This window comes from Petaurus breviceps, unplaced genomic scaffold (genome assembly GCF_028583685.1).
Source record: "Petaurus breviceps papuanus isolate PSGF00001 unplaced genomic scaffold, PetGlider_PUasm1.0 446, whole genome shotgun sequence".
Lineage (NCBI taxonomy): Eukaryota > Metazoa > Chordata > Mammalia > Diprotodontia > Petauridae > Petaurus > Petaurus breviceps.
In genome coordinates this window covers 2,750,262-2,777,978 of record NW_027186338.1, presented here as the reverse complement: position 1 = coordinate 2,777,978, position 27,717 = coordinate 2,750,262, and the positions used below count along the sequence as shown (strand labels likewise).

The 27,717-nt window shown below is 45.0% G+C and overlaps 2 protein-coding genes across 4 annotated transcripts in view; one reads left to right on the top strand and one right to left on the bottom strand.

The window, feature by feature from the left end:
* KDM3A (lysine demethylase 3A) overlaps positions 1-22,135 on the top strand; it is a 77,241-nt gene extending 55,106 nt beyond the window's left edge. For 2 of the 3 annotated variants that reach the window (XM_069101051.1, XM_069101052.1), the window contains exons 15-24: positions 273-468; positions 1,585-1,757; positions 2,631-2,867; positions 3,974-4,145; positions 5,851-5,938; positions 7,433-7,563; positions 14,222-14,341; positions 14,428-14,567; positions 16,024-16,335; positions 21,436-22,135. In XM_069101051.1, coding sequence (XP_068957152.1) covers positions 273-468; positions 1,585-1,757; positions 2,631-2,867; positions 3,974-4,145; positions 5,851-5,938; positions 7,433-7,563; positions 14,222-14,341; positions 14,428-14,567; positions 16,024-16,335; positions 21,436-21,516 — 1,650 coding nt within the window. In that variant the 3' untranslated portion in view covers positions 21,517-22,135. The other variant, XM_069101054.1, reaches the window with a different exon arrangement.
* A 3,538-nt stretch (positions 22,136-25,673) lies between these two features.
* Positions 25,674-27,717, bottom strand: part of CHMP3 (charged multivesicular body protein 3) — a 43,587-nt gene continuing 41,543 nt past the window's right edge. The window contains exons 5-6 of the mRNA XM_069101059.1: positions 26,356-26,470; positions 25,674-26,206 (exon numbers count right to left, since the gene is read on the bottom strand). Coding sequence (XP_068957160.1) covers positions 26,058-26,206; positions 26,356-26,470 — 264 coding nt within the window. The 3' untranslated portion in view covers positions 25,674-26,057. The remainder of the gene's footprint in view (positions 26,207-26,355; positions 26,471-27,717) is intronic.

Below are 27,717 nucleotides of genomic sequence, written 5' to 3'. Positions count from 1 at the left end.
AGCATTTTTGAGGAGAGTGGGATTTATAGCACTATTTGATTAAGTTAAAGATTTGGTTTGAAATCCTGTTTTTCCCCTCATGTATTGATATTTTCTTGGAATTCCTCCTACTTTTTGCTTATGAAGAAAAATGCTCTGCAGTTTTTCTTACTTTTCTCATACTAGCCAGCAGTGTGGGATAGCTTGCTGGATTAGTTTACAGAGATGGGGAGAAGAAAAACCTTATTTTTAAAGTTATTTTCAACTACTTTTTATATATTTTTTCTTAACAGAATTCTTTAGCTGGAGAAAAGCTTAGTCTAGGAACAGCCCTCCAGCGAAATAGCTGTGTGTTGGACCCTGCAAATGGGAGCTGTGACCCTGCTGCAAAGCCAAGCTGCGGCACCAAGCCCCTCTGTCCAGTCAGTTCTTCTCCTTTAAACTGGCTGGCTGACTTAACCGGGGGAAATGTTAACAAAGAAAATAAGGGTGAGTAGCATCGTCTCATCCAGGACTTGGGAAAGACCTCAGAAGTCCCAGAGAGACCAAGTACCTGGTGCTGGGTCCTCCTGCCTGTGTTTCACACTTGTGAACATGCCCACGGACAGCTCAGGCTGTGAAAAGCCCTGTTGAAGGCTGAATAGACTGGGAAGGGAAATAGTTGTTTTCTATGGAACAGAGCATAGACTAATTATCTTCATGGCGGAGGGCCTGGGGAGAACTACTGGGGTGGTGAAGTGGCTGCAGGCCCCGCACATTTCCTCCCATTCTCTCCACCTTTACTTATGTAAATCTCTCTGAATGTAATCAGCATTACCGTAGTCTGGATGGCTGTCCTAAAATCTGTGGGATGATCCTTGGCATTTTTAAAAATTTACTAATAACCCCAAGTAAAACTGTTGAGGTTATTTTACTTTATCCTAGTATTTATCTCCCTCCCCATTTAAAACATCAATTTAACATGTTACAGTTAACTTTGTTCCCCCACACAGTCTGGCTTTGTTCAACCTGGAACAGCTCCAGCCCTTCAACCCATAACCTCTTCTCTGAGGGCCTTAAAGCGTCACAGCTTTGATTTGGGAGCACAGGTGCAGCTGCTACCCAGCAGCGGCATAATAGTGGTTGGACTTTTCTACAAACGCTATAGCTCACTGTGGAAAGTGAAAAGTGAGGTCTCCAGGCACCATCACAAGGGGATTCTCTGCCTTCGCTCTTCCCCTCCTTCCCCAACCCTATCAGATGGAAGGTCCATGAAATCTCAGAGCCTGCCCAGTGTCTGTGGGTTATGGGAGAAATTCTCTTTGGAGGAGGAAAAAATACTAAGGTCTATTACCAGTCTGAGAATCAGAGAACTTGACTCTCCTTTTTGTTTTTTTCTATGCTTTTGAGATGCAGAAATGAAATAGTTTCAAAAGGGTGGGGAAGGATTTTTGGTCTTGGTTTTTAAAATATATTTGTTTTGGGCAGAGTTTTTATTTTGAGTATACTCTTTACCCTTTTTATTTCAGTCACTTAAGGCTTGACATTATAAATTCTGTTATTAGGAGATATGTATGATTTCTTTATAGTTTACTCTCTCATTTAGGTTTTTTTCTTTGTTTTTAGAGAAACCACTCACAATGCCAACTTTAAAAAATGAAAACAAATCTCTCCAGTCTTTGCCCACCTTGACTAAACTCCCTACTGTTCTACACACCTTTAACAGCACGATATTAACACCTGTAAGCAACAACAGCTCTGGTTTTCTCCGGAATCTGCTGAACTCTTCTGGAGGGAAGGTATGCCTAAGTTTTAGTCATAATGGGAAGAAGTGAAGAAATACAGAGCATCTAACAATGGTCATTGGCTGATTCTTAAAGCTTCTCCTGCTAGGTCCTGAGTAGCACAGATAATCAATCTTCTAAGTGGTCTCATCATTGGAATTTGTGCTGTATGTTTCCTTTGGACTAGAACCAATTCTGACATTTTACATCACAATTTCAAATAATGTTGGATTTTAATAAATGCAACTCCTTTGGGAGCTTTGTTGTTCACCCTAGCTGTGTACTGTTAGAAGGTGCAACTGGTGATACTTAAGAGAGTCGCAGCTGATGGTGGGCCTTTTCAGACTAGTCTGTAGTTTTCCCTTTACACATTGCTCTCATCTGGAAAATCTGCATCAATTTTTTTGGCCCTCCTTTTGTATTAGAGAAGTATCCTGGCTTCACAGATTTCCATCTCTATTTTCTTGATAATATACAATACTAAGCATATATTTTATGCATTTCTTGAGTTTCTAAACTTTTTCTGTGTCATCTGGTGGCCTTTCGTGTTGTCTGCAGCTTCCACAAAACTCCCCCCACCCACCCACCCAAAATCCCATTTAATTTCTTATGCCAACCCCAAATATATCAAAACTGCAATGGGGAAAGGTACAATGTGGAAGAGACAGGTGTAGTTATCTGGCCAATGGTGTCAGAGTGGAATATGTCTCCTGTGACAGCTTTTCCCTCTCCGTCAGTCCTTAGCCCCCTTTCCTAACCTTGACCTCTAGCTTTTAGTCTTCATGTCTATGCTGGACAGCATGCACTTGACTTACAATACACCAGGCTTTTTTGGAGACAGAGGGCTACATATTTTTAATACCTTTTTTTTTCTTCCTGTAAGTTTAGACTGAAAATGGCCTCAAGAACACACCAAAAATCTTGGATGACATCTTTGCTTCATTGGTTCAAAATAAGACTTCGTGTGACATCCCTAAGAAGCCTCAGGGATTGGTGATCAAGCCCAGTATTTTGGGATTTGATACTCCTCACTACTGGTTGTGTGACAACCGCTTGCTGTGTCTGCAGGATCCTAACCATAAGAATAACTGGAATGTCTTCAGGGAGTGTTGGAAGCAGGGACAGGTAGGTCCTCTTCCCTGGAGCCATCTAAGAAGAGCTCTTTGGCACCACTGACTTTTACACTTGGTTATATGAAATATGTATAATTGATGTGTAATATGGGAACATTAGTGTTTTTCTTTGTGTTAAGTGTTAGGATTTAGGCCTCCAAGTGAACGCTGTTCCCTTTAGACTAATAACTTTGGGTGGTTTTATATTTAATTCAGTGAGATCCTTTCAACAGTGTACAGGCCATCCTTCATTAGAGACGAAAGTTCTTTCCTCCTAGAGGGTAAACAACTCCGAAGTCTTACTGGCTGACCCACTCTGCCACAGAATGAGTTGGAAGTAACATGGAATATAACTTTTTACCTCATTGGTGGGCTCTTAACAGAGACGTGTGCAAAGGCAGCACGGCTTGACTCTCCCTATGTCCACACAGCGCTCATTTAAAATAGAAGTTTCTCAATTTGAAGTTAACAAAAAACCCCATTATTTGCATAGTGCTCACACAGTTGTTTGTGCCTCAGTTCCACCTTCTGTACATCTCTCTCAGTATCTTCTTCCCTGCGCTCTAGTAGGCTCCTGATGAACATTTATTGAAATAAATGGGTTAAAAATTTTTCTCTATTAAATGGAACCTCTTGAAGGTTTTTTTTTCCTATGGAAAAACTAAACACACTTAGGTTATTTTGATGCAACTTACTTTTGAATTTGTTTGTGGTCAGAGTTGTAAATAGCAGATGTATGGAGCAAGCAGGGTGATACAAAATGTCAATAATCTTTTTGTAGCAAAATTTCTTTTGTGCTGAATAAAGGTTTGGGTTAGTTTTTTTAATAGGGTTGACAACAGACTGCGTCATAAAAGTATCTTTTCTCACACTTCATTGTGGTTAACTCTTACTTCCTTTGCTTATGACTGGCATTCTTGAGAAGTATCAGTCTAAAAATATAACAAATAGGATACAGAGTATTTGGGGGAGAGACTTGATGAGGCTTTAGATAGCGTCAGGCCAGTAGACAGGCCAGCGTTCCTGTGGATAAGAGAGTTCAGAGCAGAGATTCTTCCAGTAGAGAAAAGTGTTGTGAAGAGAAGATTGTGAATATTCTTCTTTCTCCCTTCCTCCCAGCCCGTGATGGTGTCCGGAGTGCATCACAGACTGAATGCTGAGCTGTGGAAGCCTGACTCCTTCAGGAAGGAGTTTGGGGAACAGGAAGTAGATCTGGTCAATTGTAGAACTAATGAAATCATCACCGGGGCAACAGTAGGAGATTTCTGGGATGGATTTGAAGATATCCCAAGTAGGTACCAGAGGGCCCAAAGATGAAGGAAGACGATGCTGTGCTGGGCAGTGGGTCTTGGTGGCCTGGGATTGGGGGGGGGGGTGGCGACTTGTTTCTGTTCAACTCTTCGAGACCCCATTGGGGTACCTAGTTGCTCTACTGCTGTGTAGGGAGGAATTTTCAATACAATTGATTGATTTTTAAAAACAAAAATGATTTCATGACAGTACTTAATTGGTGTCCAGAAGAAATACAGGTCTAGAAGCACTAGCTAAGAAGTCACATCTCCTTCAATTAAAAATAAAACACATGCATCACTTGTTAAGTTAGATATTTAGTAACTTGAAGCAAGAAATTTGTAGGAGGAGCTGTGTAATTTTCCCAATTGTTAAAAGTAATTGATTTAAAGATAACAGACTGTTAAAAGAAAGGCTTGGGGCAGCTAGGTGGTGCAGTGAATAGAGCACCAGCCCTGGAGTCAGGAGGACCTGAGTTCAAATCTGGCCTCAGACACCTCCCAAAAAAAGACTGTAAAACTGACATGGGGTCAGAGCATAACATACTGCTATGATTTTGTGAAAAAGCCAATAGAATGTAAACTCTCTGAGGACAGGGAATGAATGTTTGGGGTTTTCCCCCTTATACTTGTGTGTGAGCGTGTGCTTTGGCACATACAAGAGGTAATCAATACCTGTTGATTGGATTATCTTATGCCAGAGAGGGCTGTGATCAAGAAAAATAAAAGTGACAAATTTATGACAGAGATAGGACTGTGAAAATTTGTATAATTAATAAACATTGATTAAATGTATCTGCCCTTGCAAATGAAACAGAAAAAAGTGGAAAGCTTGTTTAAGGATCACTTGACCTGTCTACAGAAGCCATCCTCATTTTAAAGATAAAGCTGCTATAAAATGTGCAGGGATATGGGTCTCGTATTTTCCACAGACAAATATGAAACACTTGATCTCATTCCATCGGAACAAACATGGTTGTTTAAAACTGGCTTGTTTGGTGATAACTCCTTGAAACAAGTGTTTGAGGCTGCAGATTGACTGTGGCAAGGCAAAGGCTAGATGAAAGGTATGAAAGTGATACAGTCTTTGCTCCTGTTGATGACATCTTATTCATGTGAAATGGAGCTAAAAAAGAATCCTGAGCAGCAGTGTTAGTGGTGGAGGTGCTGGGGGACCCTGGGAACCAGACTAGATCTTCCGTCTGACGTTACCCGATGGGGGCTCTTCTGTGCTAGTCTCAGGTGACCAAGCCCTGACCACCCAGTTTCATTGCACCAAGAAGAGTCATTTCCCTCTTGGGTGTCAGTGCTATTGTCCTGGTGATTCCATAGTCCCAAATGGGGCTTGATTTTCAGGAGCATCAGAATGAAGGGCAGATGGGATCTGAGTAGGAGAACCTGTTTAAATGCAACTTTTTTCATTGCTAAAAGTAGCAAGTGAAATAAAAACGCAATACCTAGCAGTTTTGTTTAGAAAACTTTGGCGATAAAAACATCCTTGGGATAGAGTTTACTGGAGGTCGTGTTCCATGTCGTCTCTAGAATTTTGTGTTAGGGAAGGGCAAGGAGCAGCAAAATCAACTTCTGGGAAAATGTGTTTGTTGGAGCGTCTGGTAGTTGGGACTGTGTAAAGAGGTCGGTGTTAATGACATTCCAGAAGGTTAAAGCACGTGGCTCCAGCAAATTCTTGCCTTTACTTCCTGTAAGGTCGCCTGAAGAACGATGATGAACCAATGGTGCTGAAGCTGAAGGACTGGCCCCCGGGGGAGGACTTCAGAGACATGATGCCATCTCGGTATGACCGAGGTGCTGGCCACCAGTGGGCCTGTCACCTGTTGGGGATGGGGAGACGCAGGAGTCTTTAAATAAGTGCCTCCCACATGCCAGACACTAAGCAGAAGTGCTGGGAAGACAGAAAGACACATACAGCCCCTTCCCTCAAGGAGCTTACTATCTATCAGAGGCGGTAACACGAAAAACATTATGTATGGGATAAAATGAAGATAATCTCAGGAGGAAGACACGGGCCATAAGGGGGAATAGCAAAGGCTTCTTGCATATGACAGGGCTCTGAGACTTGAAGGAAGCCAGAAGGTGGAGAGGAGGGAGAGAATGCTAGGCATAAGCTGGGGGTGGGGTGGGCATGGGAGGGGGGGAGATGGAGATGGGGAACAAACAGTGAAAATGCGGGGAGGGGGCTGAAATGTGCTGTGTGAGCAACAGCAGGGAGAAGCCAGGGTCACGGAATAGACAGGTGGGAGTTAGAGCTTGAGGTAGGTTCTAATGAAAGCTTTTCTTTAAAGGCTGGGGAGACTGGTCATCTTTGGAGGTTGTAGGGAAGGAGCTGGCAGGCAGGGAGAGGTTATGGATTAGAGAGATGGCACTTAGTTTGAGTTGTCAGTCTGCTGGAGAAACCAAGAAAGGAAGGAATGAGAACAAGGGCACCACATCTTTTCAGAAGCCAGGGGAAAGACTGCTGGATGATGTCAGTGGGGCTTAAGATGGAGGAGATTAGGGAGAAGGCAGGGAGGAAAGGTCAGATCTGATGGCCTCACTTTTGTAAGTGAAATAGAGAAGCAGTTCACAAGGACCGAGGGACTGCCTTGCTGCACAGAGGGCCCAGGTGAATTTATGAAGGAGCCCAATGGTGTGACTTGTTTAGTAGGGCGTGAGGGGGTGCAGATGAGTCAGGTGGTGGGAATCAGATGAGTTTTGCCCAGAGCTGAGCAGTGATGGGACAAGAGAGCGAAGTGTGCTGTGGCACACAGCATGGCCTGGAGAGATGGTGAGGGGGAGAGGGACTGAGGTGTCACAGCTTTTAATTTGGAAAACAGAGCACTTCTAGATAATGGTGAGATCCAGCATGTGACTGACAGAGAATGACAGAAAAGGTCCTGGCATGTTTGAAAACCACACAGTTGGGAGGTTAGAGATAAGGTTGAGGAAGTGTCTGAATATGAAAATCCTTTAGTAGAAAGGCAGGTATTGGAGAGGAGAGGAAAAATGTGAGCCAATAGCTAGTCTCCTTGAGAAAGGAAGAAAGAAAAGCTCCTCACAACTAACATGAGAAAGAAATACAAATCACAATTCCAGTTATCTGGGAAGACTGTAACTATTCATTACCTCTTCCTTGGTAGATGTCTGTTGGCATTTTTCCTTTCAGTCAGTTAAATCAAACGCGGGAACACAAAATCACCCAACTTTCATAGGAAATAAAACACATACATTTGTTAGTTTTACAACAAAATTAGTGTCTCAGTTCATTAATTCACAATTGTCTGATAATTAGGTTTGAAGATTTGATGACAAACATCCCATTGCCTGAGTATACCAGGAGAGATGGCAAACTGAATTTGGCTTCCAGATTACCGAATTATTTTGTTCGTCCAGATCTGGGTCCCAAGATGTATAATGCCTATGGTGAGTAACAGTCTGCTACTCTTTCTGTCACATTAGGGTGAGTTTTAATAATGTAGATTCTAAGTCAGTAACAGTAACTTTAAAAGGATAATTGCTGCTGTCTCTAAATTGTTGGGGGGGGGGGTTTCCATTGCATTTTTCAGTATAGGATCTCATGACCCCTCTGGTCTGCTGGTCTTTGCAGAATAAAGGTAATTGTTTTACAAATTAAATCAAGCTCAGGTCTTTTGATTCTTTATTATCTTAGCCAGAAACAAAGCAAAAAAATCTATAAATTACACTTAAGAGTTTAAATTGATTTAATGGCAGTTCTTTGCTAAGATAGTAAATAGTAGTGATACTCGATGAAAAGAAAGACTTCCCATATTACAGATTAAATATACTGTTCTTGAATTGATCAGTTAAAAACAAAGGATTTTATGTGTTGAAAGTGAGTTTTTAGGATAATGTTACTTAGCTTCCCTTCAGTGAAAATTGCTTTCCTAATATATAACATGTTTTTCAGCTAAGGAGGGCGGTTAGGGTCATTGATGGGCAGGCAGGGTTTGCGATTGGCTTGTTTTGCACAGAAGAGCCCCTGCCTACAATGCTACCACTTAGGAAATAAAATCCCAATGGGAAGCACTGCCAACCCCCCACCGCCCCACCCCCATGTTCTGCTTTCACCCAGCTTGGGGTACTAGGGACCAGGCAGCCCTGGGAGGGCCCATTTATTCTGGCTTTACCTTAGTCTGGGTTGTGCTTCCTCAGAGGAGGAAGAGGTGAAATCTCCAAGGGGATTCTATAAAGTTCTTTGCTGCCAGAATTGTAAGCAGATTCCTTGACGGAGTCTTAATTTCCTTACTTTGTTTCTTTACATTTTCTTTCTTTCTTTGCCTTGTATAGCAGGGACTTGAATGTTTGGATTGGATTTAGGGACAAATTTGGATTAAATATGCAAAAAATATTGAAATTAATGTTAGAGGAAAAGATTGCTGCCAGAGAGTTGATTCATACTTTAGCGATGGAAACTCAGTCTTCTCAAGAACACGAGGCATTTTCAAGCTTTGGGGAGACAGATAGTTATGCAGCTTTTATGTCAAAGCTCTTGAGCCCACTCAGTCTCATGTGCTTGGGGGTGAGGTTGGAGGCAGTAGTTTCTGTGTCTGAGGAAGGTTCCGGTTTTAATCTTTCATTCCTAAGGGTTAAGAGCGTTCTGATCATCTAATTCAACCCATACCTGAAATAAGGAAGAGACCAACCAAGCTCTGATGGAATACCCCCTCTCAAAGAGGCTCATCCTCACACAGGCCCTTCGTTTTCATGGCTGTAATTGGCAGGAAGTTTGTCCTGACATCAATCCTGCGGTCACCTTTTTGCATCTTCTCCTTGTTCCTAATTCTGCCCTCTGGGGCTAAGCTGAACAAGTCTGGTTGTGTCATCAAATTTTGTTTTTTTCATCCATTCAAATACTTGTAGACCAACCACAATCACATCCCTTCACTCCCCCAAGTCTTCATTAAGAATAGCTCCAATCTCTTAGAGGTCTTTAAGTGCCCCTCCCTCTACTGGTTACCATCCTTTGGACCTACCCACTGTCATTCCTAAAATCTGGTAAGGTGTCTAGAACCAAAACCAGGCTTCTGATCAGGATGGGAAATTCAGAACTGTTACCTCACCAATCCTAAATAGAGTACTTCTGCACTGCTAGATTGTTGATTCATTGATCTTGCAGCTAGCTCATCGAAACTGCCAGGTCATGGGGTGACTGGGTGGTGCAGGGAATAGAGCACTGGCCCTGGAGTCAGGAGGACCGGAGTTCAAATCCGGCCTCAGACACTTAACACAAAAATCTAGCTGTGTGACCTTGGACAAGTCACTTAACCCCAATTGTCCTGTCCTCCCCCTTCCAAAAAGAAAAAAAAGAAACTACCAGGTCTCTTTCAGACAAACCACTGACTAACCCACCACTATCTCGTAAAGCAGAGGTTGGCACAGTATTGTAGATTGTCAAGATCTCTTTTTGGATCTTGACTCCATTGCTTTAGCCTTGCTTCCAGCTTTGGGTCTTGTTCAGATTTGCCATGTGTGCTGTGTAGGGCTTTATGTAGATCATTGATAGTGATGTTAATATAGCTCTGGGGCCCACCACTCTGGATGGAAGACCAGCAGGCCTTGCCATCTGCCTCTGTGTTCTGCTGACCACCTCCTCCCCTGCCATAGGACCTCCCTGGGCACTGCCAGCTGTCCCTGACTCTTCATCCATAGGACTTCCCAGCCTTTCTGGTCATCTGACAGCCAAACTTTTCTGTGTCGTCTCTTCCAGTTAGAATGTGAGCTCCTTGAGAGCAGGACCTGCCTGTCCTTTTCTATTTGTTTGCCCAGCACACAGAGTAAGCTCTTAATAAATGCTTTTTAACTCATTTTCCTGTGACATCAAATTATTGACTTGGGATCTGGACATTTAATCAGTTTGGGTCCACCCAGCATCTCCTCCAGCTTTTTCACAAGAAAGGCCTCCTTGGTATCAAAAAATTGTAGTGATGGAGATGGAAGGGGCTGAAGATGCCAGCTCATCAAACCTTGTCCTGTAACAGCAGAAGCAGCCGAGTCTTTGGGGTTGGCTACATGGCCAGAGCCCAGGGGTTCTGGCTATCCCCTTACTGCCATAATGCACTTTCCCCAGTGCTTTGCCAAGGTAGCAGTCTGGACCACCTGTCAAAAACCACAATTAGCCTGGCTGCATCTCAGTCTTGGTGGTCACTGCCATGTCTGTGCACACGGACATCCCTTCTTGGCAGATGAGACAGGAGCCACATGAGAGCTTAGCACCTGCCCTTCTCTTTCTTGTCTTTCAGGCAATGCTCCTGAATTCAAATTACATAACTCTAGCCTTTAAAAAAAACAGACCACTCCATTCATCCATCCCTTTCTTTGTGAGCTTCGGGGCATTGTGAGGTCCAGCACTCCAAATACTGGTCTAAGAGCATCAAGAGCTTGTAGAGGCTCCAAGGAAGAAAGTCAAAAAGCTATTTCGTGGGAAAGGAGAGAGTGCACTTGGCCAGAATTTCCCTGTGCCCAGGGGAGGAGCCTGGCAGATTGTACATGGGGAGATCAATCAACAAACATTAAATGTTTACTATATAGATTTTCTCTGATTAAACATACTTCCTGCCCCTACAATAAAATAGAAAATGGTCCTGGTGAAACTATTCAGAAAATTAAAACGTACTCAAACGCAGCTTTTCATGGTCACTATTCGATTTTGTTAATAAAAATTTGGCTTGCTCGTGAGCTTATCATGTACTAGTCATTAATACCCAACTGTTTGGGGAAATACCCCTTAATTTTTAACAATTTCAGTGCCCATAATGAGTGATCATACTTTTATTACTAACAGCATTTATTAGATTTACAGTAGGCCAGTCCTTTAAAACCTCAGCCTGCCAGGAGGCTAAGGAGCCAGATTTTGTAAACCCAGGATACACAGGGATTGTGAGATCAGAGGGTGATGGCCCTCTGCTGGCCAGAAACTGGGGGACACATGCAGGCACAATAGGGCTCAGAAAGAAGCCTAGGCCTGAGCCCTGTGGCCATGGGGCCTTGTGAGAGCACACAGTTCTGGCCTCTTGTCTGCTGCCCAAAGGCAGCCTGAGGATGCAGAGGCGCAGGAATGTCCTCCATCCTGGTTACTACCACCATTGCTGATGCCTTGGTTCCAAAAGCTTTATTCTCCCAAGAGTGGCTTCTTTGTGTCTTCTCACAGTGATTCCTCTTCTCTGATGCTCCCCTTTCTATCTCTTTTCTTCCTCTATCCTATTTTTATAATCTCCCAGAGCTTTTGTGTGTATTTTTGTCTTGGTTGCAAAAGAAGCATGGGAAGGGTGGTGGGCATTTCTGCCATTTTACAGATGAGGAAACTGTGCCAGAAAGGCCCATGGGGATCACACGGTGCATTTGAACCCAGATCTCTGATCTTCTCTCACTGACTTTTTGCATGACTTTTCACTACCTCCCCATAATATAAAACAAGCATTTATTTTTTCCTTGAATTTCTTGAATGAATCCACCTGACAGCCTCCTATATCTTAGTCTTGAAAGGCCAAGTGAGTTGAAAATGGCTAGAAATTTCTAGAAAAACACAACTTGTGTGTGACCGAGTAGCTTTCAGGAGACAAGTTTGGCAGCTGCTGCTGTGAGGCAGGCACATCCCTAGAATCCATCAGAGGGTGGAATATGTAAACATTGCACTGCATTTGTAGTTGGCTATGGGTGTAAAGCTGCTTGTTGCAGGAGTAATTTGGTGGGTGATGGGTCCCTATCCACCCAGTGTAGTAAGATGTTAGCTAAGATGTTGAGGTGGTGAGAGGCCAGTTGATTTGACTGACATTTTCCTGGGAAGTTCATGAGTCAGCAGACTGTGTGCCTGCCCATGTTAGGTACCCCGTCCCTAAGGAGCGTAATTTTTACTGGGTGAGGCAACACAGACATGAAGTATGAACAAGACAGAAAATGGGTAACACATGTACATGTATACACAGTACAAGGTAAAAGATCTTCCTGGGGAAGAAAGCACTAGGAGCTCAGATGAGGAAAGTCCCTCTGTGGGAGGTCCAGCTCAGGCACACTTAGAAGGAAACAGGGATGGTGGAAGGCAGAGGTAAGGGGGAGTGCCCCGGAGGTATGGGCCAGCCTGAGTTTGGAGTGGGAGTGTCGGCACTTAGGCTATACTGCCTTGTGTGTATACAGAGTAAGGAATGCAGAGCAGGACTGGGAGGGTCATTTGGAACCAGGTGGTGAAGAAGCAGGACTCAGACGTGACCTCAGAATTGACAGGACGCTGTGGAGTTCATTGAGGAAGGGAGGGATGTAGTCAAACATGCATTGTAGGAAGATTATTTTGGCAGCATTGTGGAGCACAGACTGGAGATGAGAGGCCAAATTAGGGTGCTGGCTGTGGGACATGGGTGGGGGTGGGGTATGGCACTGCCACAAGTCTGAGGAGAAGAGCCCAGCCAACCATCATCCATCTGGGGTCAGTTCGGTCATCCTTCCCCCCTCCCCCAAATCACTTGAGTCAGGAACTAGGCTGTGGGAGAAGGCTGAGACTCAGGGCAGCCACCGGAGGGACGAGAGACAGAAAGTGAACATTAGGAGAGAAAAGGGATAAATTAATAAATACCGCAGAACTAAGGACAAGGATTGAACAGCTGATGGGGCAGAGTACCCTGTAGATGTCAAGGAAAGCATGGGACTACATTGTACTATTGCTAAATGATTTAAAATAAGAATTGTGAGAAGAGACAATGGGCAGAATAAAAGCCCTTGGATCTGTGGTGGAACACTTCACCAAAGAAACAAATGGGAAAGTGACTGCAGTAAAAATACACAGAAGTGAGGGACAATCTGGAAGAAAAGAAACCAGAAGCAGAGAAATTCAAAGAAAGCTTGGAGTTCCCTGTGATAACCGCTCAGGGAAGCGTGAGGCCGAAAGCATGGGAAAGAGGGTGGTGTGGGGAGCTGGAGAGGAGGGACTGTCTCTGGGAAGCAGAGAGGCCTCTTTTAGGCTCCATGACATGTTGACTCTGTCATGGCGACTGCCTCCAGCTGTGTCCAGCAGCACCTAGGTAGGAGTGGGAGAGCTGGAAGGGCAACTGGATGATTCCTTTTGCTAGAGTCTGCCAGGAGTGATACCTCTGGGCTTGGGGTTCTGAGTCAAAGGTGGGAGGGCTAAAGCAGTCATGAATTGGTTAGCAGCAAGGATGCAGAGCCTGGGCCAGTGCTACAGGAGGAAGAAGGTTGATACCCTGATGTCCTCTGGATGAGTGAGGCATGTGGAAAAATGACTGAATATAGCAGGCTGCAGCCTCATCAGTGAGGGCAGAACCCCTGTGGGTGATGATAAGGAGTGCTCAGTGGCTGCTGTTGGGTGGAGGATCATGGGAAAGACAGAAGGAAATGAGCATTTGTTCAGCTCCTACTGTGCTGGGCAGTGTGCTAAGCACTACTCCAAATAACCCATTTCATCCTCACACCCCGCTTGGAAGGCAGGTGCTATTATGAACCCCATTTCACCATTTAAGACCCTGAGGCAAAGAGAGCTTAATGACTTGTCCATGTTCCCACAGCTAGGGAGTGTCTGAGCCTGGAACTGACCTCAGCTCCCCTTTCTGAGGAGTTGGGAAGCGAATATTTTCCAGGAGACACAAACAAGATTGTGGAAGTCAGTATGTTAACGGGGTTAGAGTTTAGAAGGTGAGCTAGTCCTGAATTCCTTGAGAAAATGGTGTGTGTGCCAAGAGAGCTCCTGGGACAGGAAAGTTGAATGAGCGAACCTCTAAGATGGTACAGCTAATTAAAGCATGTTGGTGAGAAAGGAAAAGACTGGACCACGTGACCCTGGAGGGCCGGGAGGAGCAGGAGCTTGGGCTGAGTCTGTGCCGAGCCCTGGACACCTGGACACGGTGACGAGGGGAGCCAGAGTTTCTGCTCTCAGAATGTACTGCCTCCACGTCAGAGCAGGGCTTGACAGTCCTGATTTGGGGCACTCCCCCAGTAACCAAGTCAGTGGTAGTTCTCTGACTATTGCCTGGCATGGCGATAGTAGTTCTGCATTATTACTCTGGCGCCCAGTGTCCTCTTTTGATTGTGGCAATTAAAAAAAGTTTCTCTCATGCAGGGTTAATCACGCCGGAAGATAGGAAGTATGGGACAACAAATCTCCATTTAGATATCTCTGATGCAGCTAATGTAATGGTCTATGTGGGCATCCCTACAGGACAGCTCGATCAGGAAGAGGGTAAGATGACAGTCTGTAAACGTGTGCTGAAGCTTTTCGCCCCTGGAGTGGCGAAATTTCACATCTGCTTTCATCTCTCCCAACAGAAGTACTTAAAACTATCCAAGATGGGGACTGTGATGAACTCACAATAAAGCGGTTTATTGAAGGAAAAGAGAAACCAGGAGCTCTTTGGCACATTTTTGCTGCTAAAGACACAGAGAAGATCCGGTCCTTCCTTAAGAAGGTATTCTTTAATTGTCATCGTGAACATAAGCCCAGGTTTGCGATGGTTTTAGAAAAGCTGTTTGGCCTTCTCCCAGTTCCTGGTAGAAACGGGCACAACATGCTGTCTGTTTTTCTGTGGTCACTGCATGATGCATCACATACTGACCTAACTGTGGAAGTGGAGCAGGGGAGAAAGGATGCAGATGAAACCTAAGCTATGAAAAAGGGGCTAGGTGGGGCAGCTAGGGGGCGCAGGGAGTAGAGCACCGGCCCTGGAGTCAGGAGGACCCAAGTTCAAATGCGGCCTCAGACAACTTACACAAAACTAGCCATGTGACCTTGGGCAAGTCACTTAGCCCCAATTGCCCTGCCTTCCCCCTCCAAAAAAAAAAAAAAGACAAAAACCCCAAGAAAAACGAAAAAGGGGCCAGGATGTGCTGGTGCCTTCCCAAGGCCCTTGGAAAGGTTGGCTAATGGAGTTTTCTAAGATTTGGTGTCAGTAAAGCAAGCTTCAGCTTAGGAAGCAAACATCTAAGAAGGATGAGTGGTGTTGGTCAATATTTGTCAAGTTACCAGATATTTAAAATAAACCTATGTTCTGGGGAAGGCATTATTGAGTAGTGGATAGAGAGCTGGCTTTAGAACCAAGGAGTCCTGAGTTCAAGTGGTGGCCCTCTTGGTGACGCTGAGCAGGTCTCTCTGCCTCTCAGTGTTCTAGACAACTCTAAAGTTGATCCCTAGAGAGAAAAGCCCCGCCTGCCCTGGTCACGTTGCAGGGGAGGTCCCTCCATCAGGGAAATCACAGGTCAAGTTCCTACCCCCATTACTGTATCCTGTAGTCAAGAATCCAAGTTCCATAGAAAAACCATTGCTGACGTCTGTTGTGATCTCTATAATTAACCTCTGAGAGATTTCACTGAATCAACTTTTTAGAAGCTGATGTTAGTATGAAATGATGGTAAAAAGCCATCAGACCTGTGGAAAGGAACCCAAAATGGTCATTTCATGAATCTTACACGGATTCCCTCTGTGTAGCAGGCCTGCCCACCAGGGATTCTTGAGTATTTGGTCAGTCAGAGAGAGTAGGAATAGTGAGTGGGTATGGGTAATGTCATTTTGATAAACCAAATAATCTAAAAATATATTTATTGTAAGGTGGTCTGTGACCTTTTATTTTAATCATTGAGGCTACTTGCTAGAAATTATACCCGCCTCCAGCCCCTCAATCTGGTTGAGAATTGTTCACTACAGGAGTCAACAGCCTCCCACCATATATTTAGGATAAGATGAAGACTGACCCATTTCCTGTGAACTTATTGAACAAAATTAAGTGTGTAATTGGTACAAAGCACCTAATAGGGGGAGGCTTGACTTACTAACCAGAAGCACAGGCCTTATTATTTTTATAGGCAGTATTTGGAGACTTGTGCTTATGGCTGAGTATTCATTGTTGAAAGGTATCGTGTGTGTTCCAGGTCTCCGAAGAACAAGGACAAGAAAACCCTGTGGATCATGACCCTATTCATGACCAAAGCTGGTATCTGGACCGCGCCCTCAGGAAGCGTCTTCACCAAGAGCACGGTGTTCAGGGTTGGGCCATTGTACAGTTTCTGGGGGATGTAGTCTTCATCCCAGCAGGCGCCCCACATCAGGTTCATAACTTGTACAGCTGCATAAAGGTGGCAGAGGATTTTGTTTCCCCAGAGCACGTCAAACACTGCTTCTGGCTCACTCAGGAATTTCGCTATCTGTCTCAGACACATACTAACCATGAAGATAAGCTGCAGGTAAATTTGTAAGATGGGGGATGTGCCAAACTCAGTTTGGGATCTATGGATATAACTTTGTTTTTCGCTTAAGCTAAACTTACGTATAACTTACATATAACACAAGTAGGCAGATGTCCCTGAACTCTGATGATCAGGTTAGTAATTAGGCATTAAGACCAAGATGATGGACAGTACTCATTCACATTTTTATACACTGTGTTGTGGATTAGAAAGTTGGGTGAGGGAGGTGTGGTACCTGAGGCTGAACAGTCCATTATCTCCTAGGATTTAAACCAAAAACCAGCCTGATTTACTCATTAATTCACAAAATCTTCAAACTTGGAAGGTACCTTAGATGTCCTTTAGTCTAACCTGTCTAGGCATCTTCACCCCGTGGGGTCATCCACCTTCACAGGAGGAGGGAGAATCTCCTCACCTCCAAAAGCCGTATGTTTCTGAGAAGTTATCTTTACATCAGGCCTCCTTTCGTCCCACTTCTGCCCTTTGGGGCCAACAGGTCTATGATCTCCTTAGATTCTTGACCAACTCTCCTGCCCTGTGCTTTTTGTCTGTAGTGTACACATCCCCAGTGGTCTTGCAGGCCTTTCTCCATCCTGGCCACCCTTCTCTGGATGGTCTCCAGCTTTTCAGTGTCCCATTAAAATTCAGCACCCTAAAGAAAACCTAGAGAGTTTACATGTGAGCCAGCAGCCCAAGTCCATGCTCACACAAGTTGAGGTACTAGGAAAGGTCCTGTGGCAGTAAGACCAGCAGGAGAGAAGGAATGCATGAGAAAATGCGTGGTGGGACCAAGCTGTGCTATTTTTCAATCCGCATAGTACAGAAAAGGATGAAAACCTTTTATTTCAATTTAAAATTTTTTCAGAAATTGGAGGGGCTTAGTCTTTCTAGTTTTTACATAATTTTAAAGAAAGAAATGAATTACAGAAATGCAAAGCAAATGTTCATTTGGAGTGGAATTGGAACAGATCTAAGTGAAATAGCGCAGGCCAAGATGTGGAAGCCGCCTGGGTGGGCACAGGAGACGTGTGTGTTGGAGGAGGGCAAGGATGTATTTTCTGAAATTGATGAGGGCCTTGAAGTCAGCCTAAGGAATCTGAATTTTACTCCTTGGCTAATGAGGAGCCATTAAAATGTTTTGAATAGGAAAGGAAAAATGACCAGGTCTGTGCGTCAGGAAGATGATTCTCAGCGTGTTGAGGATGGTGACGAGAGCCTTTAAGTGTGGAGAGAACTGGGCATGTTAGAGAGTAGGAAGGAACAGGCCAAAAAGATTGCACAGTCTGCCTACACAGACTGGGGGGGGGGCGCGAGGCTACAGAGTTTCCCTTCTCATTGAAGTCCTGGAGTAATGGAGAACAGAACAGTGGCGGGGGCCCCTGGACCACTCTAGTCTTAACACCTCAGAGACCATCTCTGTTGGTTAATCCAGACTCTTCCCTCTCTCCAAGGGCACCACATGTGGTCTGATAGACCTTTGCTTAAAGATCTTTCAGGGAAATGGCTCATTCTGGTCTTGGATAGTTGTAGGTAGAGAGCTGCTGTACAGCCAGCCCATCACTCAAGCTCTCAGTGTGAATTCTGCCGCTCGGCTAGAGAGCTCCCCACACCACACCAGTGAAATGACAGACCTCCCCCAGACCTCATCTAATCATAAGAAAACTTGCTCTCTGGGGCCAAGTAGGCACTTCAGTCTTGCTTTCCCATTAAGCAAAATTATGAGAGGTAACTATTACGTCTTCTTGAGTTATCTTCTCTAGGCTTAAGGTCTCCATTCCACCAGTATGTAAAGATTACATGTAGGACTTTACACCAGGCTGTGTGAGCAGCAGGACTTAGGTCTGTGCCAAGCCAAGGTGAGCCACTGAGTGAGCTCAGAAGCATGTCAGGGAGGAAGGATGAGCAAAGTGTTTCAGGGGTGGGTGGGGCAGAAAAGGCCCAGGGTCGCTGGGGGGTGAGCAGTTAGCAGCCCTCTTGGCCATCACTGATCTCTAGCCTGGGGCTACAGCATCACTAGTCGGAGCAGCTCCCAGGCCCAGGCACTGGTTATGTGCCTAAGTGTATGTGTCTGAGGCAGGGCTTGAACCCAGGCCTTCCTGACACCACGGCCATTCTGCCCACTGTTCCCTTCTGTCTCATTTATTATTAATAATGACAAATAATTTGCAGCTGGATATCCATAAGAATCACATTCAACCTACTGGGAAGCTGTTTCTCTCCCTCCAGACCTCCTCCTTTTTCAGACTTCCCTCTTGTGGCCAAGGGTGCCCCAGATTTCTAGTCACTTGAGCTCTAGAACCTCGGCACTGACTCCTCACTTGTCCTCACCCTCTCATCCAGCAGCTGCCAACCTCCCTGGCATCTGGCTGCATCCTTCCCCATCTCCCTGCCCCAGGACCCTGGATGAGGCGGCCCTTGGCACTTCTTGCCTGGCTTAGTGGGGCATTATCCTTATTGGTCATCCTGCGTCACAGAAAGGCCTGACCCCTCAGCAGACCTTGGCAGCTCCCGTCTGATGTGGAGGGTCAGACAGATGTGACCCTGCTCCAATCCGCTTGAACTTATTCCTGTGTGTTCGGTCTTTGGGCCCCAGTTGTCTGATCCCTCAGCTGCACCCCCTCCCCCCAGTCTAATACAGAGGCCTGAGGACAAGAAATAGATTTAGCGTGAGAGTCAGGGGAAAGGCTGGTGTGCAGTAAGGAAGTCTACTTCCCTAGCAGCCTCTGATTCTGGTCACCTTCCACTCGTGGCCACTGCCCTGCCTGGCTGACCCAAGACGGAAGCCACCCTGGGTTACTGGGCCAGGTGCTTTAGCCTTGGTAGGTCTGTTTCCTTACTTGGGTCCCCCCTCCAGCTCCCTCCTCTGTGAAGCCTTCCATCTGTCTGATGGTTGGTATGATCATCACCTCTCTGGCAGGTGAGTAGAATGATTCATCTTCAGTCCTCTGGTGGACTTAGGAAGTTTTTAATGAAGTTTTCATTGTATAAATAATTCTCCAGTTCTGCTCACTTAGCTCTGCTTCAGTACCTTGAGATTTTCCTATGGTCATTTCATCCTGAATAGGTTGGGGTGACCACCTTAGTTTACCATTTTCAGCTACTACAAGAGCTGCTTCAAACAAACATTTTTCCTCAGATGGATCCTTTGTTTTTTTGGGATCGGGGCCCCAAAGTGGTGTCACTGAGTCCAAGGGCATGCACATTGCAAACTGCTCTCTAGAATGGCTGCCTAGTGCATCACTGCCCTGCCCACAGTGCCTACGGTGGCCCATTTGCCTCGTCACCTGCCAGACCTCAGAGTGGGACAGTTGCCACTCTCAAGAAACTTCATTCTATGGGGAGATAAAGAACTTGGTAGAGAAGCAAAAATATACAGTATATACAGAGGGGTAGAATGGGGAGGGTCAGGAGAAATAGTTCAAAAGTCATTTGGACTGGACTAGAGCATGAATGTGCAAGGGGGGACAGTGTGTGGGATCAGATGGGGAAGGGCTTTAAATGTCAAAGAGGCATTTACATTAGCATTGGCCTTCTGCAGGCCAGAGGGCTACTGCAGTTTTTTTTTTTTTGGGGGGGGGGAGAGACAGATGGTCAGACCTGAGCTTTGGGGGCATCTGTTTGGTAGCCCCAAGGAGGATTGGAGGGAGGCTCGGACTCCCCAACCACAGCATAATCACCCCTTTGTGGCAGAGCTTTCACAAACATGGAGCAGGGTCTCTGTGGCACATTCTCCTCATTTCCACTTGTCTTCATTTGATATGTATGAGCCATTTCTTTGTTTGCCATCATCAGGATCCATGTAATTAGATATTTTCTTGAAAACCAAGCTTGGAAGTACTTAGTCCTGTCATTTCACAAGTTGAAATAGACCATGATTCTCAAGTCAACAAACTGAGGCCAAAAATCCCAGCCACATTGGGAAGGAAGCAGACCACTGTAGACAGGAGAGAGGAGGGTGCTGGAGGAGACGCTGTGCTGTGAACAATTAAAGATGGAAAATACTCATCATGGCCCTTGGGTGCCTCTGAGACAAAATGCATGCAAGCAGACTTGCTCTATTTATGTCTGTGTTTGAGAGAAATCGTTCCATAAGAAGTGAGCTCACATAGATGGCTTGGGTTTTCTTTTTTATCAGTTCTTGAAAATACTAGCAGGGGAATAAGATGAAAGAATGTAGCTTCCTGTCACAGAAGGGGTTGTGTGTACACACAACACACACACAAATCTTTTGCTAATCTTAAAGTGCCTATGAGACAGCATACGTCTAATCATAGGGAACATATATTTTGTTAAGCTGATTTTGAGGACCATGACCTAGAACGAAAATGAATAGGAATCAAGAGGAAACTATTGCCCTTAATGTAAGACACAGAGAATTTATGAGCTGGAGTGAATTCCAAGTTGTTCCCAAAGGCTTGCTGATTGTCTTCTAGATGGTGCAGCCAAGGCCCATAAACCTTAGCAGTCTGTGGGGGTCACAGTCAGGGGCAGATTAGTGACAGTTGTGAAGAACTCAGTGATGTTCCTGCCTGTGTCACAAAGGCAGCCTTGGCTTCAGCTTAGTCACCAAGCAAGCATTTAAGTATTTACTAGATTCATCTTTAAAATGAGCATCCTACTTTATAAAGTAGCTATTAAAGAATCAAGTGTAGAGTGCCTAAGACTTAAGAAGGTTTAAGTGTTTTCTATTGTGGGGGAGGCCCCTTCACTAACTTGGGTGCCCAGAACTGACTGTCATTCTGTAACAGGAGTTGTGAGTGGAATTCCACACAGTTGAGCTTGCTGTCCACAAAACCCCAGGGTCTCTTCAGAACTCCTGTCCAACAACACCTCCTTCATCTTATATTTAGGAAACTGGGTTTCTTGGGGCAGGGGGTTCCCAAGTACAAGATTTATTGAATTTCAGACCATTAAGATCTTTTGGGATCTTGAAGTGTTACTTCTAGCTTTTGTCACTTGTAAAACAAGTTTGTTTTGGGCTCCTTTTAACCATTTAAATTCAGACTAGAGACTAAACGTGGGTGACAGTGTTATTTATTACAGTAAGTCTGATGTTGATCATGAGTGGTGTTCTCAAACTTGCTGTTTGTTGTTCAGGTGAAGAATGTGATCTACCATGCAGTGAAAGACGCGGTTGCAATATTAAAAGCCAACGAATCTGGCTACAGCAAACCTTAAAATCCAGAACCTAACTGGACCTGAACTACTGGCAGCTGTTGGGAGTCAGCCTTCTGAATTTCTGTGGGCTTGGAATTCACGTTACCTCATCCTCCTTTATAAGTAGTGCCTGACTGAGAAGGTACTTGTCTAATGTATATTTCTAGTGTTTACAAACACTCGGTGTGTATATGTAGTGACTATTCACTGATCCCTTGGCTTCCTCAAACTGGGACTGCTCACCTGCTATGGAGTTTTAAACCAAACTGTAAGAAGATTACCTCTTATTGAGCTCTGGAAACCACCCATGACTGGGCCCGCCTGTCTGTCCAGCCGACTGTCTGAATGGATTTGTAACTACTGTTAGGAGTCTTTGGGGGGGGGGAGGGGGCATATTTTGTTTTATGAATGTTTGGGGGTTTTTCCCCTTAAGAGTCCAGAGAAGGAGCCAAGAAATAACAGTGGCTGATGCAGTTCTTAATGCATTACCATAGGACTTGCATTAAGCAACAGTTAAAAAAAAAATCTACTGTACAATTCATGGGATTAACTGTCTTTAAGCAAATGAAATCTAATTTAATTGAGGCTTTGCTAATTTCTAAGTGTTAAGCATTTTACATTAAACGATATTCATTTAATATTTCATGTTGTCTTCCCTGGGTAATAAAACATCTTTATCTAGTCACTTTCTCACCTGCTATCACAGCACTTACACATCAGACTCTGATGCTTTGGTTAACCACAAAGGCTAACCAGTGCTTCATGGAGCCCATGTCCTTGGGGCTGGATGGTCTGACAAAAGAAGTATTTCTAGAGATGCCCTGGTTGCGCAGGGGCTCACTTACATGCTGCCCACTGCTTAACTTTTTAACCTAAAAAACTGTTTTTCAAACCTGAGTGGAAAGAAAGCAAATTATTCCTATTAATGAGAGGAACTTGATAAAAGCGTGTGTGCACACACAAACAGGGGTGCTTCTCCTCAGCAAAAGCCATACTTTAGGAAAGATGTTAATTAGTGAGGCCTGTAGCTGACTGTTCTCACAGAAGGTGAGCCAATGAAAATTACAATCAGTTTTGGGACAAGGAGCCAGCTGAGCCAAAATAATCTTTATCCTTGTCCAGTACTTAGAGAGCCTGACTGCTATTACTACAAGAATCCTTTGGTTAATGTTATTTTCACTAAAATACAACCAACCGATAGGACTTGCCTCTTAAAACTCAGATTAGTAAAAGAAAAAGTCTAGAGAGGACATCTGGCAAACCTCCTCTGCCTCATTTTATGATTGAGGAAACTGGGTCCTAAGGACATAAAATAGGGTGGCGCAGTAAAGGGTGCAGAGCTGAGGACAATAAAGGAATTCAGAGCACTTTACTCTGGGAACATGTTGCTAACTGAATACTGTAGAAACTTAATCCTACCTACTCAAACCTAGAAATAGCATATGGAGAAATGTATGGAAAGCCTTTTTTGCATCCCAGCTACCTGGGAGGGGAAGCCAGGATTACTCCCAAGACTGAGGCTCATTACATACCCCTGCCTGCCCAGAAGCCCCAGTACACCATCCCAAAACAGTCCTCCAAAGGAAGCTGTACTGTGGGTGTCTTCAGTAGACAGTGAGCAGACTTAGGAGGCATACTGTCTAATTATATTGTCCTAGATGAAATTAATGAGTAACAGATGAGCATTTCCATCTCAGAGCTACATTTTTTTTTTTGGAGGGCAATTGGGCTTAAGTGACTTGCCCAAGGTCACATGTCTAGTGTGTCAAGTGTCTGAGGTCAGATTTGAACTCAGGTCCTCCTGACTCCAGGGCCGGTGCTCTGTTCACTGCATCACCTAGCCGCCCCTACAGAGCTACATTTTAAAAAGATGCATGGCATAAGAGATAAAATGTTTGGGGGTAAAGAAAGGCTTATCTTGAGATGAATTCCTTCAAGCAATTGTTTTGATTGGACAGTAAAAATCTGAGATTCTGCGCAAGAGTCTTTAGGAGGGGGCCGCCAAAAAGGTGTATATATAATATTAACCAGCATTAATACGGCACCTAAGGTATGCCAAGCACTTTCCAAATCTTACTGTATACAATAATGCTTGAAGGTAGCTGTTGTTTACCCCCATTTTACAGATGAAGACACGGAGGCCAGAAATTAAGTTTTCTTGAGACAGGTTCGGTGCTTCTCTGGGGCTCGGCCATAACACCCTCTCAATGCCATACAGATGTACACATGTACATAAGCACACACAGCATTAAGGGGGTGCTGTGGATGAACCCTATCACCTCTGCAAAAGGGGAAGGTCCCTTTGGCCTTGTGAAACAGGGAGTATAATAAACAGGATTAAAAAGGAGAGACTGAGGACAGGACTCACATGGAGTGGGGCTCAAGCCAATACCCGTGTCCACTCTTCCCCACCATGATGACCCAGGTCAGAAGGGGGAACTGGCCAAAGCTGTGCTGTCTGTGGGGAGAGGCTGCACCGAGCCCCTGACCCGACAGAGGTGGCACTGGAGTGGCTCCTATCACTGGGAAGAGCCCGGGGGTTCTGAGGCCTGTGTGCACCTTTCTTCCCTGCACAGCCTGTGACTCAGGGAGGCTAACCAGAACCCCACGCATGGGATACTCCTTTCTACCTCCTGTCTCAGCTAAAATCCCCCTTCAGCAGGAAGCCTTTCCTGGTCTGTCTCAGTGCTAGCCCTTTCCCTCAGAGATTTCCAGAAGATCCTGCAAATGCCTTGTCTGCACAACTGTCTGCATGTTGGCCTCCATGCATTAGTGTCAGCTCCCTGAAAGCAGGCCTGGCTTTGCCTTTGTCTTGCCAGGGAATGCATCCCCAGTAGAACAGGGAGGTCCTGAGCCTCAGCTGCACGCAGATAGAGGCCCAGACAGCCTTAAAGGCTAGCCCAGCCTCATTTAACAGATAAGGAAGCCAAGGTCAAGCATGGGAGAATCACACAGGTAGTAATGTCAGAAGCAGGACTGGAACCCAGAACAGCCTGGCTCCAAGCCCTCTCTCTCCATTATGCCTACCTGGTCCCTTGGGAAGCAGTCTCCTATAAAATGTCACTCATTACTATAAACCTTCAAAGCTCCCGACACTGGTGCCTGCACAGTGACCAGGCTTAACAAACACTTGGATAAATGAACCTGTGATTAGCCAAGGGAGCAGATTTCCTTTAGGGGGTGGGGCAGGAGAGAAGGTGGGAAACTGTTCACTCTTGGCCACTGTACAAGGGGATTTCACCCTAATTCCAAGTTCCAAGAAGACCAGAAGACCACTCTCACAAATCCCAGGCAAGGGCCTGGATGGTCAGAACACAAAGTCATTGGCCGGGTGTCTTGGTTACCGAGGGATCAAACACAGCAGTGCAGTCCAGCCTCGTCCAGAAGAAAAGATGGAGCCCGACAAACTGACTTAAGAAATTACGAGGCAAAATCCCTGATCCCTAGGGTCACCTTGGCTTACTCCCTTCCGGGTGTAAAACCATATTCCACTTTGTGACAGAGTAAGGGAAGGGCTTTTGGACCTAAGGGTCATGGTCAGCTGGTCAGCCAGCAGCTCCTCCAGTGATGTACAAAAAAAGCTGATGGGAAGGCAGCTGAGTTACATCAGTTTTGCATAGCCCAAAATCCCAGGAAGCCTGGATTTTCTATGTTCACATGCTAATAAACCAAATCCCTCCTGTGACTGACTTACAGCTGTATTTTAAGAACTTTGCTCACAGTAGCTATTCAGAATGGATGACTGCATGTCACCTACCGGCTCTCAAGCTCATAAGGAAGCACTGACTAGCAGCAAGTGACATTCTCTCCCTCTTCTGCTGGAGACTGCGGGCACCGCAGGGAGAGAGGTGCAGAGCAGAAGGCAAGCCACCTATCCCAGACAACAAAAGCAGACTGCAGTGAGTTTTAGTGAGTCAGCAAAGCCGAGCCTGCATGCTGCCCCAGCTCGGCCCCCACCCCGGGTGCCAGGAAAGGGATGCTCCCGGGGAGCCTGCTGACTGGGCCATCGGGCACAACGGGCAGTGTGCCCTGACTGCTGGGCTGCGTTAGCAGCAGCAAGGAAGGCCATGAGGGCCACACCCTCTGCCCATTGTGCCCACAAGGCCATTGCCTATAAGGTAGACCAGCCTAAGGAAATAGCTTGGTGGCTTTTAGCAAAGAACAGAAAAAACTGTGGGGCCAGGCTCAAAGCAGAAATTTATTAAAATCCATTTATAGTGTTTTTCAGAAAAATGTACAGAATACTTAACGTTCAGGCAGCGGAGTACTTAAAAGTGCTTTGTGGGAAGACTTTGCTTCAGGGGACCTTTTTCCATTCTAAACGCTTTTATATCTGGAAATTTATACACTAATACGACAATCATCTCAGGTTAATTATTCCCTCTTCCACACCTGTGACAGCCCCATTGCCTCTGCAGGGAGTGCAACAGAAATCAGTAGAAAGAACCCTATGCAATGTGATAACAAATCCCAAAAGTATGTTACAGGAGATACATAAAAAGTTGCTCATGTCCTAGCTGGGGGGTCCATCAGGTGGCTGCTGGCGGGGAGAGCCTACCCACCTAGCTTCGCAGGGTGGCTAATCGAGACTGCATGGCTTCCAGATCATCTTCCTCCTCTTCCTCCTCCACCTCGGCGGCAGCTGTCGCCCCTAATGGCTCAGGCTCTGGAAGAGCATCTGTAACTTTGCTGGGTGCTTTGCCTAAGGCTCCTGGAAAGGAAAGAGGTTGTGAAGAAAAAGGGAAATACCCCCTCGCCTGGGCCCCAAATCAGATCAAAGACAGTGGAAAGGTGCAGGAATCAGGAGGCTGAGCAAGAGGGGAAAGGAAAGGAGCCAGAAAAGCACCCGTATCTCCTTACCCGCCGTGATCTCAAAGAGGATCTTGTCAATCTCCATTTCTGCCGCTTCCTCCATTTCTTCCTGATCGTCCATGCTTTCAAAAGTGTCTTCTAACATCTCCTCTATGATCCCCGCCTAAACACCAAAGAAAGTATATTCCCGACCTTTTTGGTCAAAGTTCTACCCAACAGAAGAGTCCTGGCCCTGAGAGTTAAGAAAGCTATGTTCAAACTGAAAGTATGCTGAGCCCTTCATCCACTGAACCCCTGGGGGTCTCATTCTCTTCCTTGAAACCTCTGTAGTTCTAACATTCCATGGTAGCCTATGGCATACCACAAAGGACTCAAAAGGAGAAGTGGTGTCCCACTGAGACTAAATGTCATCTCAGGTGCTAGGAGTATAGTAAAAATCCACTGTTCCCATGTCCATCCTGATAAGCCAAAATCAAGATATACCTGGTACCCTTTAAAATCATAACTTAGCTTTTGTATATAGTTCCTTGAGATTGGCAAAGTACTGTATGTTCTCTCATTTGATCCTCAAACCTAGAACGTAGGTACTATTATCTCCATTTTACAGATGAAAAAATAAAGGCTGAAACAGCGTAAGTGACTTGCCCAGAGTCACACAGCTAAGAAGGCAGAATTCAAACTGGAGGTAGGCTGGAAGAATGAGCAAACAAAAAAATGAATCCCACCACAAAAACCTATTAAGGTGACAGTGGTGTTTCAAGATACCCAGAGAGAAGAAGAGAATGCCTCCAAACCATATAGAATCAAAGCCTCAAAGAAAACTATCAGTTGGGTATAATTTCAACTAGAATTTATAGAAGAGATGAAAAGCTTTAAAATGTTTATAAACAAAATTAGAATATTAGAGGGAAAAAAGGAAAGGCTACAGGATAAAGAATTGGAAAGGGAATTAATAGCTTGGCACACAAAACCTTATCTAAGCAACAAACTCCTTGAAAATGAGAATAGGCCAAAGAGAAGTCAATGACTCCAAGAGAAAACAAATATTAAAACAAAGTTAAGGCTGAAAAAAAAAAGAAGAAAATGTAAGGTTACCTCCTAGCAAAAACAAATAACCAGAAAAACAGATTAAGGAGAAAAAATTTAAAAATCAATGGGCTACTTAAATGCCCAAGGAAATTAAGGCTGGACATCAGTTATCTTAAAAGTGGGTGCACATGCCCAGTCTGGTCCCTACTGCCTGGACACTGGACTACAATCCTCTATGTGCCAGACACCATACCAAGCACCAGGAGCTCAGTTTAACGAGAGACAACAAGCAAATGACTGTACAAACAAGAGGGCTACAAGACTCTGGGGAGCATTGGCAGAGGGGAGGAACTGACATTAATGGCTATGGGTAAAGGTAGG